Raw genomic sequence first — 13,822 nt, 5'->3', positions numbered from 1 at the left:
TTTGCTTGTTATCATCTTCTGGAATTCCTTTCCAAATGCTTTTCCTCTTACCTAACCCTGAATCAACTTACAATATTCAACTTAAAGATCTATTTCCTTTCCTTATCCCCTCCTTCCCATTAGTCCCTAGGTTTATCCCTAATTTATCAGTTTATAGTTTTCCTTAAAGACTATGAGGTCTCTAAAGCAGGAATATGTCTTCTTTATCTTTGTCTCTCCCATACCTAATAGGGTCTGGTGCCCGGCATGAATATTTGTGGCTCCACAAAATTCACATATTGAATTTTTTTCTAGCCCCCAAGGCGATGTTATTAGGTCAGACCTTTAGGAGGCAATTAGGTTGTGGAAGCAGAGCCCTCATGAATGGATTCAGTGTCCTTATAACAGAGCCCCTCTAATGGCTTCTACCACATGAGATTACAGTAAGAAAAAGCCACCTAAGGACCAGAAAGGGGTCCCTCACCACACATCACATCTGCTGGTGCCTTGATCTTGGGCTTCCTGGCTTGAACTGAGAAATAGACTTCTGTTGCTTATATGCTACCTATTTATGGTATTTTGAAATGGCATGCTAGAGTAAAACAATCTGAGGCAAAAATCATTCATAACTGTAAATTGATGAACTAAGATGCTATCTACACTTCTGTCCCAAAGTTTCCTGGGATAGAAAGTCGATATATAAAATATTGGTTGAAGCCGGGCGTGGTGGCGCACGCTTGTAATACCCGCGCTTGGGAGGCGGAGACAGGAGGATCGCGCAGGTTCGAAGCCAGCTGCGCTGGCGTAAGAGACCCTGTTTCAAAAATATAAAATAGGTCTGGGAGCGTAGCCCGGAGGTAGAAGGGCTTCCAGGAACCCCAGTACCACCACCAAAAAAAAAAAAAAAAAAAAAAAAAAAAAAATTGGTTGAGTCTGGCTCAACCAAGTGAAACGGAAGATATGTCCTGATTTGAACACATTTCTACTTGCCAGTATTCTCTCAACCAAGGGGAGCAGAGATAGTGTTTAAAGAGATTATCAGTTTAACTCTGGCAAGAGGTGTTTAAATGAAAAAAATATAATTACTTGTCCAATAATGCCTATATGCAGTAGTGTACTAAAAACGCTAGAGTTGTTACACCTATTCCCTCCTCAGTAGAACTGAATACATAGTAAATGTGGCCTTGATAAAGATGGTTAGCTTTGGAGATACGGAATCTTAATACTGAAGCCACCTGCCTGCTGCCAGGCATGGTGGCACACGAACTCTGATCCCAGCTACTTTGGGTGCAGAGAATGGCAGCATCCAAAGAGGATGGCAAATCAGAGCCAGCCTGGGAAATTTAGACCCTGCCCTCCCCCCAAAAAACAGTTGGGGGTGTAGCTCAGTGGTAGAGCACTCCTGAGTTCTCGCCCCAGTATCGGAAACAAACCAATACAATCCAAATGTCTGGCAGCTCCCGAATGGATAAATAACAACATGCAAACTATAAAGCCTGTGACTGCCTGAGGCTCGCTATTTAAATTTAAGTTTAAAGTGTTTCTTACTCACACTACGCACACGTGGCTAGAGGCTACCATTTTGGGCAGCAGACACAGATGTGACCAATAAGGAAAACCCGGAGGCGGAGGCGCGTTCCCAGCCCTGGGCCGAGGGCGCCAGGCGCACCCAAGCTTCCTGGGCTGGGCGGTTCCGGGTCCACGCCCCGCGGCGTCACGTGACCCGTAGCGTCGTCACGTGATGCCGGCCGCCCCTCTGCGGCCCCGCCCCTCGCGCGCCGCTTCCGGTAGGGGCGGAAAGCGGAAGTGTGGGAGGGTCTGAGGGGCGGGCTCGGGGAGGTCCGGGGAGGATGGATCTGTGAGCGGGTCTGGGCGGCCGCGGGCAGCGCCATGGAGACGGTGCAGCTGAGGAATCCGCCGCGCCGGTGAGGGGCCGCCGGCTAAGATAAAGGGCGCCGGGGCAGGGACAGGCGGGAACTGGCCGAGCGGGGACACCCGTGTGGGGGGCCCCGGGAGGGGAGGGTCCTGCGGGGCTGGCGACCCGGCTGATGGGGCACCTGCTAGGTGAGGGGGATGTCTGGCGGGTCCCGCAGAGCGAAGCAGCGGCGGAGAGGGATAAACGTGGGGCCGGTTAGAGGAGCACTCGCTGTGGAGGACTCTCCCGTGAACGTAGGGACGAGTTAGGGTCAGCACCTGCTGAGGCCCGGGGTCCCTCAAAGGAAGTCCTTCCCACCCCGGACTCGCGGAGGTTGAGGGGGGAGGCAGTGCTGAGGCTAGTTGAGAACCTGCGAGGGGTCTCTAAAGGCCATGATGGAGGGAGAACTAGCAGAGAGGTAGTTGGGTGGAATATCTAAGTCCTAAGTCCCACTTGAGGGGTGCAGTGGGAGGGAGGATCTGTCGGGAGAAAGAGCTTTGCCTCCGAAGCTGAAGTCGTGTGACGGAAAAGTCCGGGGTCTAGCACCGGAGAGGTTCTCGGAGGACGTTCTTGGCGCTGTCCTCAGTCAAGAATGATGGTGGCATCTTTATTACTGATGTCCAGAGTGTCTTCCTCGTTTTCTTCACCTCCTTTTCAGCTCTTCAAAACCCAACATCGGGAGGTAAATTAGGAAATAGGGTATTTTTAGGATGGGCAGGCTAAAGTCCAGAAGAGTTCAAACACACGGACCCGGGCAGATGGTACTTTTCAGGCTTCTCTTGTTTTCGTGACTCTCAGTTGCAGATCCTAGTGGTACCTGGAATTGTTGTGGGTTAAGATGAGAGAGATGGTTGATGTTAGAAAGCCTGAACTGGATTGGTTGCCTGTCCTGGAGCTCCCCTGTGGATCCCCGGTCTTGTGTCACTCTTGCCATATGTAGCCAAAAGTAGAGTGGAGAGTAAGGGGGTGCTGCTTCTGGGAGGTGCAGTGTAGTTAACTTCTGTTTCACAGAGAAGGCATCTGACTTCCTGCAGCAGAAGGAGCACTAAAGTAGGAAGTGTTCGGTGTGTGGGAGTGCTGGGCAGCTGAGGTGAAGGGAGGGCTTGTCAGCCTGGACCACACTCTTGGGGGTTGTTTGACGAGTACAAGACAGTGTAGGAAGGCAAATTGCTTATTGGGATGGGCTTATGATTCACCTAGTCTAGTGTGCTGAGACTGTAATGGCAGTAATTATTATACTTATAGGGCACCTATAGGGTGCCAGGCACCCTTCTCCGATGTTTCCTGTTGAACCGTATGGAATTGTTGATATTTGACTCTTTTTGAACTGTCAAAATGGTAGTTTGAGATGGTTTAACTTACTGACTCAGTGGATTCTTGCAGCAGTCATCTAAGGTGGATATCCCTATATCTAGGTTCTATAGATGATAAAACTGAGCCTCAGAGAGGCTAGTGATTTGCTGGACGTCTTCTCATAATAAGAGGCGGAGGTGGGATTTACTGTTAACAAGCTTTTACCTGCCCCGCTTGGATGCCCCTCTGGAAGTGCAGGGTTTCACAGGTCACCATGTACATTAGCAGATATTTTCTACAGCACTATAATGATGTAATTATGAATATACATAGGTCAGGGGTTTTTTTTTTCTCCCCCTGAAATACATTTTTTCTCCTTGGTCTCTTTCTCTTTGGCTTTGTTTAATTAAAAAAGAAGGCCAGGAGTTCGCGTTTTGTCTCTCCTTTTGCCTTGTGTTGTGTAATCTTGGGTAAAGGAATACACCTTTTTGCTTTTTGATGTGCATTCACGTCTCTTCTGTTTGTTTGTTGCAGTGCGGGGGATTGAACCCAGGGCTTCCCACGTGTTAGGCAAGCACTCTACCACTGAGTGTCAGCCCCGGTTCTTTGCGGTAATGGGGGTTCAGAGCAGGGTCACTCTGCCACGGAGCTACATCCCTGTCCCTTTTTAGTTTTCATGTTGAGATGGGGGTCTCACAAAGTTGCCAGGGCTGCCTCAAACTTGCTATTCTCATGTTTTAGCCTCCCAAGTACTGGGACTCCAGGCGTGCACCATTGTGCCCGGCCATCCCCTGCTCTTATTTATTTATTATTATTTTTGAGGTGTCTCACCAAGTTGTCCAGGCTGGCCTTGAACTTTTGATCCTCCTTAACCTCCTAATTAGCTGGGATTACAGGTGCTGGGCCCATTCTTAGATCTTTTGAATTAAAAAAGAAACTGTAATAAAAGTGGAACATTGCAGGGCCGAGGCTTTGAATGACCCGTGCTCTCTGCTCATCTTAATTAGTGGGTTGCCTAATTTTCAGCAGGTGAATTTATTATTGTTCGTATTAGTCTGGCAGGACTGTCATAACAGCATCACATCTGGATGATTTAAACAATAGGAAATTATTTTCTCACAGTCTGGAGGCTGTAAGTCTGGCATCAAAATGGGAAGGTTGTTTCTTTTGAGGCCTGTCTCTTTGGCTTGTGGATAACTGTCTTCTCTGTGTTTTCACAAGGTCTTTTCTCTGTACCTGTGTCCTGATCTTCTTTTCTTATAAGGATACCAGTGGTATTGGATTAGGGCCCACCCATCTAATCTCATTTTATCTTAATTACCTCTTTAAAATACAGTCACCTTCTGAGGTACTGGGAGTTAGTATTTCCAAAATATGAATTGGGTTGGCAGCCAGAAATTTTATCATTAAAAAATTTTCAGCTGGGCATGGTGGCCCATGCTTGTAATTCCCGTGATTGGGAGGCAGAGACAGGAGGATCTCGCAGGTTTGAAGCCAGCCTTGCTGGCTTAAGACCCTGTTTCCAAATTTAAAAAAAAACTAAAATAGGCCTGGGAGTGTAGCCTGGAGGTAGAAGGTGTCCAGGAACCCCAGTACCACCAAAAAAAAAAAAAAAATTTTTTTTTCAGTGGAGCATATTGGCGCACACTTGTAATTCCAGCATTTGGGAGGCTGAGACCAGAGGATCACAGTTCACGGACGGCCTTAGCTACTTATTGAGGCCCTTTGCAACTCAGTGAGATCCTGTTTCAAAATAAAGAATAGAAAATAGGGCTGCAGGTGTAGCTGAGAGGTAGAATGCCCTTGGGTTCCATCCCCAGTACCACACACACAAAAATCAGTTGGGCATGGTGGCACACACCTGTAATCCTAGTATTTGGGAAGGTGAGACAGGAGGATTGTGATTTTGAGGACAGCCTCAGTAAGTAGGGAGACTCTCATTAACCTAGCAAGGACATGTTTCAAAATAAAAATAAGGCCGGGCTTGGTGGCGCATGCTTGTAATCCCCGCGCTTGGGAGGTGGAGACAGGAGGATCGCGCAGGTTCAAAGCCAGCCGTGCTGGCTTAAGAGACCCTGTTTCCAAATAAAAATATAAAAAATAGGTCTGGAAGTGTAGCCCGGAGGTAGAAGGGCTTCCAGGAACCCCAGTACTACCAAAATAAATAAATAAATAAATAAATAAATAAATAAATAAGGACAGGAGAGTGTAGCTTGGAGATAGAATGCACCTGGATTCCATCTCTGGTACCACACAAACACACAGACAAAAATTCAGTTTATGTTTGTTGTAACTTCAAATTCTGTTTGAAAAGAGTATACATAAATAAAATGAGCCTTTCAGGCGTCTCGAGGTGGGAGAAAGAGGTTTGAGATTTAGCCAGACCTGTGAGTAACCACTTCATAAACATCATTATTTTTTTGTCTGGAGAGATAGATGTGTCTTTTCAGAGATTCAGATGTGTTTCCAACATCTCAGCACAGGAAGTGCTCTTTGTGTTCATGAGTTTGACGTTTGTTTATGACTAAGTGAATGATGATAGATTGGGATCTTACACGAGAGCTTTCAAAAGTGAGTTGCCGTGAGGCAGTGATGTGGTGGAAGGCACAGAATGCATTCTTGGGATGCTGGCCATCGTGTGGCCATCTGACTTAGGAGAGGAGCATCTGCCAGTATTTGGTTCATGGAGTTGGTATCAAGCAAGTGCTGAAACTGCTTAGGTCCTAGGGAAGTCCCAGCCCAGAGCTGTATTGTCAGTGTCAGGCTGTGTGTGTGTGTGTGTGTGTGTGTGTTACTGGGGATCAAACTCAGGGACATTCTGAGCTACACCTAAGCTCTTTTTTTATTTTTCATGTTGAAACAGATTCTTACTAAATTGCCAATGGCCTCACTAAATTGCTGAGGCTGGCCATGAACTGGTCATCCTCCTGTCTTAGCCTCCAAAGTACTAGGATTACAGGCCACCGCGTCTAGCTTCATATTGTTTTATTTTTATTATTTATTTATTTTTGTGGTGCTGGGGATGGAACCCAGAGGCTTTCTACCTCCGGGCTATACTCCCAGACCTATTTTGTATTTTATTTGGAAACAGGGTCTCACTAAGTAGCTGAGGCTGGCTTCAGAGAACCTGCGTAATCCTCCTGTCTCAGCCTCCCAAGTACTGGAATTACAAGCGTGTCCTGTCACACCCAGCCTTCATGTTGTTTTAAATAACCTCAGATCAAAAACAAACAAATTAAATTGTTTTAAAGCAATATCTGAGCAGTTGTGTGAGGTTTGTCTGTTAAAGTTTTATCAGAATCCTGCAACTGTCTCTTATGCCAGAGCAGTTTCCTTTGTTACTCTGTGGTCTCTATAGCAGCCCAAACAGTAAGTTTTGCTTTTTGTAAACCACAAGCATCAGCACTTCAAAGAGATGCATTTGATCTTTTATATAAGCTGTGTATAAAACTTTATACTTGATAAATGAGGTATTGTCCATTTGTCTGTTTGTTTATTTCTGGTACTGGGGGTTGAACCCAGGGCCTTGCATATGCTAGGCAAGCATTCTATCACTGAGCTGTGTCCCAGTTCTTTTTTTTTTTTTTTTTTTTTTTTGTGGTACTGGGGATGGAACCCAGAGGCATTCTACTCCTGAGCTGCTCCCCTAGCCCTCTTTTTTAGTCTTTATTTTTTGAAACAGAGTCTCACTGAGGCTGGCCATGAACTGTGATTCTCCTGTCTCAGCCTCCCAAATGCTAGGATTATAAGTGTGCACCGCCATACTTGGCTGTCCTAGCTTTTTTTTGTGTGTGTGGTCCTGGGGGTGGGACCCAGGGGCTTTCTACCTCTGGGCTATACTCCTAGACCTACTTTATACTTTATTTGGAAACAGGGTCTCAAAGTTGCTGAGAGCCCAAGTAGCTGAGGCTGGCTTTGAACCTGTGCAATCATCCACTCTCAGCCTCCCCAGCGCTGGGATTACAAGTGTGCTCCACCACTCCAGGCTGTCCCAGCTCTTTTTTTTTTTTTTGGTGGTGGTACTGGGGTTCCTGGAAGCCCTTCTTCCTCCGGGCTACACTCCCAGACCTATTTTATATTTTTGAAACAGGGTCTCTTACGCCAGCGCGGCTGGCTTCGAACCTGCGCGATCCTCCTGTCTCCGCCTCCCAAGTGCGGGGATTATAAGCGTGCGCCACCACGCCCGGCTTTGTCCCAGCTCTTTTTTAAAATAAGAAAAAATTTATCTTGAAACAGCATCTGGCTGAGTTTCGCAGGCTTACCTCAAACTTGCTGTCCTCCTGCCTCAGCCTCCCCAGTGGCTGGGATTATAGGCATGCTTGGTCTCTTCATTTTTTTTTATTTTTTATTTTTTGGTGGTACTGGGGTTCCTGGAAGCCCTTCTACCTCCGGGCTACACTCCCAGACCTATTTTTACATTTTTATTTGGAAACAGGGTCTCCTAAGCCAGCGCGCGCGGCTGGCTTCAAACCTGCGCAATCCTCCTGTCTCTGCCTCCCAAGCGCGGGGATTACAAGCGTGCGCCACCACGCCCGGCTCTTCATTTTTATTTTATTTTATATAGCTCTAGTTCAGAGCTTTACCAAAAAACCCTGGCATGTAAAATGTTCATTTGAATTTCTGGGTTCATGAAAATTTCAGTTTTGAAGTTTAAGAGGAGTTTCACTTCACCCATTAAGCTCTGAAGCTGGGAGTTTTTATTATATCATTGGAATTTAACTTTTAGGATCTTCTGAATTTGCAAAGGTCAGTGCGGTCATTGTGTTTTGTTGATCTTCCAGATAAGGCAGGAGGATTTTTAGCAGTTCTCTGTTTCTCTAGTTTAGTGCCTGATATTTATAAAATTCTCAGGATTGTCCTTTGGAGGTCAGTGTTTACATACCCTTGATGTGTGGGTGTTTTAATCTGATTTTTCTGTTTTCTACAGGAAGTTATACATTTGTGTGTGCATGTTTGTATATGTGTATTTTTAAATTCGAGGCTGTTCTGTAAGAATTGTTATTGTGTACCTAGTTTAAACTCTTTATAAGAACTCTCCAGTGTGACTACTTCCATATTTCACCATTTCCTGAGCTCTCTTTTCTTTGTTGTCCTTTGTAATTTCAGGAAGCCATTGTGTAGACAACACACACACATACACACACACACACACTACTTAAGCTCTTTCTTTACGCCTGTTAAGATTTTTTGGAAGACTCAGCTTTTAAAATATTGTTAATTTCTAACCTCCCGTATTTGTCATCATTGTCTAGCATAGTCGGTAAAATCTAAACAGCCTGGAAATTATGAATAGAAATGTACCTTTGGTTTTGGGGATTAGTCAAAGGCACAGGGCTGTTTTACAGGAAGGTCTTTGTGGGACCGAAACTCCCAACTGGCAAGCTCTTTTTCACTTTTGCTTAGGTCTAAATGTGAATTTCCTACTTTCTGTGATACCTGTGAAATGACGTGTCTTGACAAAAATTACCAAAACCTTGCTAATTGGTGTCTTAATACATAGTTAAGCTGACATTAAACATCTTATCTGAAGAAATGGCTGTCTTTTTTTTCCCTGGAGATCTATCCCAAGGATGTTCTACCACTGAACTACACTCCCAGCTATATGTAATATTTTGTTTTTTGAAACAGGGTCTCAGCTGGGCGTGGTGGCTCGTGCCTGCAATCCCAGGATTTGGGAGGCTCAGGAGGCTGGGAGGCTCATGGATGGTCTCAGCAATTTAGCAAGACTCCGAGCAACCTAGGGAAGCCTTGTTTTAAAACAAACAATAAAAAAAGGGCTGAGAGTTTAGCTCAGAGGTAGAATGCCCCTGGGTTCAATCCCTGGTACCACAGGGGGAAAGGGCAAGAGGAGAAACAGGATCTCACTAAGTTGCTCTGGCTAGTCTTGAACCTGTGATCCTCCTGTCTCAGCCTCTGAAGGACTGGGATTACAGATGTGTGCCGCCATGCCCGGCTGGCTATGTCATTTTAATTTATGGGATATAAAGATTTAAACAGATTCTAAAGGTATAGCTAAAGCTTGAATCTACTGTATAATATGTTAACCATATGACAATTCATTTTCTGTTTAAAATTTCCAACTGTGGGAAACTAGGGACCTCATTGTCGGACAGCTTTATTGTTAGAAGAGTCTTCTACATGTTTAATTGATATCTTACTCCTGGCTTCATCTTCTGGCCCTGATTTAGCTCATTAGGTAACCCAGAAGTTGAATGCTCCCACAGAACAGTCTTTCAGTGTCTCTCTTTGCATATAGCTGGGCATGGTGGCACGTACCTATAGTCCCAGTACTGGGGAGGCTGAGGCAGGAGAATCACAGGTTCAAGGCCAGGCTCAGAAACTTAGTAAGACCCTGCTTCAAAAATTTTAAAAAGAGTAGAAGTATAGCTCAGAGGTAGAATGCCCCTGGGTTCTCTCCCCAGGACCAAAAAAAAAAAGTCTCTTTGTAGCTGGTTGTGGCATCTGAGACAGTCGGATCGCAGGTTTGAAACCAGCCTCAGCGACTTAGCAAGGCTCTCAGAAACTTTGTGAGACCCTGTATCCAAATTAAAAAATAGGGTTGGTGGTATAGCATGGCCTTAGAATGCCCCTGGGTTCTCTGCCCACACACATAAACGGAAAGTCTGGTTTTTGTTGTCATTTCTACAAGTGAAGACTTTGTAGAGAAATTCCTAGAAGGCTAACTGTGAATGAATGATGTATGTCATGACTTAGTTACTAAGGTTTAAAACTTATTTTGTCTTCATTTGCAGGCAGCTTAAAAAGTTGGATGAAGATAGCTTGACCAAACAACCAGAAGAAGTGTTCGATGTCTTAGAGAAACTCGGAGAAGGGTGAGTGGAGAGAGAGTAAAGGTGGCCAGTGGGTGCCAGCCTTTCTCCTGTTTTGATACCTGAGGATATCAGCCTTAATCATGGCAGTTCTCCAACCCGTTGGCAGGACCCTGGGTGGGGTGGGGAGTAGTGTCTGCTCAAGTGTCCTTCCTCACGTAACTCTGACCACCACTAGGGACAGATTTAACGTTCACCAGTCTTTACTCGGGACATCTGTTGTTTTTCTCTTGTAGAATCTGTGCCTTGTATGATCTAGTTAACAGATATAGCACTAGATCAAAATTTATTATAATTAAAAAAAACCAGACATATGAGCCGGGTATAGTGGCGTATGCCTGTAATCCCAGTACTTGGGAGGGTGAGACAGGAAGGTCAAGGTTTTGATACTGGGGATTGAACTCAGGGGCATTCTACCTCTGAGCTACAATCCCAGTTCTTTTTCATTTTTTATTTTGAAACAAGGTCCCACTAAATTGTGGAAGGCCTTACTAAGTTGCTGAGGCTGGCCGTGAACCTGTGATCCTCCTTTCTCAGCCTCCCAAGTACTGGAATTATAAGTGCGTGCCACCACACATGACTGATTTAAAAATTTTTTTTTTTTGGTGGTACTGGGGTTCCTGGAAGCCCTTCTAAGACCTATTTTATATTACACTATTTTATATTACACTCCCAGACCTATTTTATATTTTTGAAACAGGGTCTCTTACGCCAGCGCGGCTGGCTTCGAACCTGCGCGATCCTCCTGTCTCTGCCTCCCAAGTGCAGGGATTATAAGCGTGCGGCACCATGCCCGGCGCTTTAACTTTTTAAAAAATATCCATTTTTAAAAAAAAATTTTGTGGTGCCGGGGGTTGAGCCCAAGGGCATATTACCTCTAAGCTAAACCCCCAGCCCTATTTTTATTTTTTATTTTGTGAAGTAGGGTCTCATGAAGTTGAGGAAGGCCTCACTAAGTTGCTGAGGCTGGCCTTGAACCTCTGATCCTCCTGTCTCTGTACTGGTATTATAGATTATAAGTATATGCCACCATGCCTGGCTAGGAGTATCTTTTCTTAAGTTTTTGTTAACTTTTGAAGATGTAATAAATTCATGTGATTAAAAATTCTAAACAATAGCCAGGTGTGGTGGCGCACGCTTGAAATCCCTGCCCTTGGGAGGCAGAGACTGGAGGATTGCGCAGGTTCAGAGCCAGCCTCGCTGGCTTAAGAGACCCTGTTTCCAAATAAAAATAGATATATAAAAAAATAGGTCTCTGGGAGTGTAGCCCAGAGGTAGAAGGGTTTCCAGGAACCCCAGTACCACCAAAAAAAAAAAAAAAATCAAAACAATATAAACTTTGCCTCTATATTTCAGTTACTTGTAAGTGCCATTATAGCAGTTTCTTATATTTATTTCAGAGATAGCTTATGCATATGTAAGTAAGGTTGTGTGTGTGTGTGTGTGTGTGTGTGTGTGGATTTTTTTATCCTTTAGTACTGCTATTTCAAGAAAAGACCTGGATTAACTTTACTTTTTTCTTATGGTACTAGGGATTGGACCCAGGAGCATATTTTTTTCTGAGCTCCACCCCTAGCCCTTTTTACTTCTTATTTTGAAATGGTCTTGAGAGTTGCTGAAGCTGCCTCCAACTCGCAAGCCTCCTGCCTCAGCCTCCCCAGTTACAGGTGTGTGCTCCCCACCTGGCTTGGCGTTAACTTTTTTTTTTTTTCTTTTTGTGGCACTGGGAATTGGACCCAGAGACATTCTACCTCCGAGCCGTGCCCTCATACTGATTTGTTTTCTTATTTGGAACCAGAGTCTCACTAGGTTCCTCAGAGCCTCACTAGATTGCTGAGGTTGTCCTCAAACCTGTGATCCTCCTGCCAAAAATGTCTTCTGATAGCTGGGCATGGTGGTCACGTTTGCAATCTCAGTACTTGGGAGGCTGAGACAGGAGCTTCGTAGGTTTCAGGACAGCCTCAGCAAGTAGAAAGACTCATCAGTCAACCTAGTAAGGCTTTTTTTTGGTGGTACTGGGAGTGGAACCCAGGGGCTTTTCTACCTCCAGGATACAATCCCAGACCTGTTTCTTATACTGTGTTTGGAAATAGGGTCTCACTAAGTTGCTGAGATCCTCACTAAGTAGCTGAGGCTGGCTTTGAACCTGTGCGATCCTCTTGTCTCAGCCTCCCAAGCACTAGGATTACAAGCGTGCGCCACCACGCCTGGCTAGTAAGGCCATTTTTTTTCTTTTCTTTTGGTGGTACTGGGGTTCTTGGAAGCCCTTCTACCTCTGGGCTACACTCCCAGACCTATTTTTACATTTTTATTTGGAAACAGGGTCTCTTAAGCCAGCACGGCTGGCTTTGAACCAGCACAATCCTCCTGTCTCCACCTCCCGAGCGCGGGGATTACAAGCGTGCACCACCACGCCCGGCTAGTAAGGCCATTTTAAAATAAAAAATAAAATAGGGCTGAGATGTAGCTTGGAGGTAGAACACCCTCAGGTTCACACCCCAGTACCACATACACACACAGAGGACTCTGAAGACTTCAGTTGACTGGCATCACTGAAGGTCTGGGGAGGCGGCAGTCCTCTCTCTCTCTCCCTCTCGATTCATTTTGAGCTTTAGCTTGGCATTTTTGCTGTTTTTCTCAAGTCAGTGTATCTATGGCCCTTATTCTAACAATGCTCATAGGTTCTAGTTGGAATGAGGTAAAGACTGGCAGGCATGATTGTCTATGTTACTAACTCGTTTTTTTCACTTTTTTTTTTTTTTTTTTGGGTACTGGGGGTAGAACCCAGGGGCTTTCTACCTCTGGTCTACACTTCCAGATCCAGTTTTTTTTTTTTTTTTTTTTTAATTTGGAAACAGGGTCTCACTAAGTTGCTGAGAGCCTCACTAAGTAGCTGAGGCTGGCTTCGAACCCGTGCCATCCTCAGCCTCCTGATTTTTTTCACTTTTAATATGTGTGTTATAGCAGTAAGAGCAAAACTTCTTGCTGTACTGTTCATTGAGCTTAATATTTTTGAGTCTCAAAATCCTCATCTATAAAGTGGGTTGATAATAATAGTATCTACTTCATAGAGGTGTGGCAACTATTACATGAAATAACAGGGGTTAATACCTAGTGGTTGTCCTATGGTAAGTGCTCAATAAGTCACAGTTACCGTTGTCAACTAAAACGTCTTTCAGACCTCTTCATGTCAGATCAAAGTTAAATCTTAGCCTGGCTTGGTGGTGTGCCCTGCAATCCCAGTACTTGGGAGGCTGAGCCAAGAGGATCACAGGTTCGAGGACAGCCTCAGCGATGTAGTGAAACTCTCAGCAACCTTGTGAGACACTGTTTCCAAATAAAAAATTAAAAGGGCTGGGAATGTTGCTAGAGGTAGGATGCCCCTGGGTTCAATCCTTAGTACTGTGAATGGGGTGGGGTGAGGGATTGGAAGAAGGAAAAAAGAAAGATATTAAGTGTTTTTTTATTTTAAAAAAATTAACTTTTTTTACATCAATAATAAAAATCTGGTGACAAACATAAAACCAAATGCTATGTAGTCTTTACTCCTTTTAAAATTACAAATATTTTCACAAAATATTTTAACTCACAGGAGTTAAAAACATTTGAAAGTGATATGCTTTGTGAAATAGACTATCTACATTTATTGCAAATTATATTAGACTAAAATGGAGGGAAAATAAAAATATTTTTGCAGGAAAGTAGACAGGCAAAAAGAACTATATGTAAAAGTTTCAAAAAAGGTTAAGTCTTGAATTTATTTAGACGTTCTTTTAGGTGATTGTGTTTGCATTGAATCTAGGGA

At 44.5% G+C, this 13,822-nt stretch overlaps 1 protein-coding gene across 1 annotated transcript in view; it reads left to right on the top strand.

Moving 5' to 3' along the window:
• Positions 1-1,869: 1,869 nt before the first annotated feature.
• Positions 1,870-13,822, top strand: part of STK4 (serine/threonine kinase 4) — a gene marked incomplete at both ends in the record, with an annotated part of 106,851 nt that continues 94,898 nt past the window's right edge. Inside the window, 2 exons of the mRNA XM_080716768.1 lie at positions 1,870-1,904; positions 9,940-10,020. Of these exons, the coding sequence (XP_080572894.1) occupies positions 1,870-1,904; positions 9,940-10,020 (116 nt within the window). The remainder of the gene's footprint in view (positions 1,905-9,939; positions 10,021-13,822) is intronic.

Source organism: Muscardinus avellanarius (genome assembly GCF_963383645.1).
Source record: "Muscardinus avellanarius genome assembly, chromosome: 19".
NCBI classification, from domain to species: domain Eukaryota; kingdom Metazoa; phylum Chordata; class Mammalia; order Rodentia; family Gliridae; genus Muscardinus; species Muscardinus avellanarius.
The sequence above is the reverse complement of the archived record's forward strand: the minus strand, read 5'-3'. Positions and strand labels throughout refer to the sequence as shown.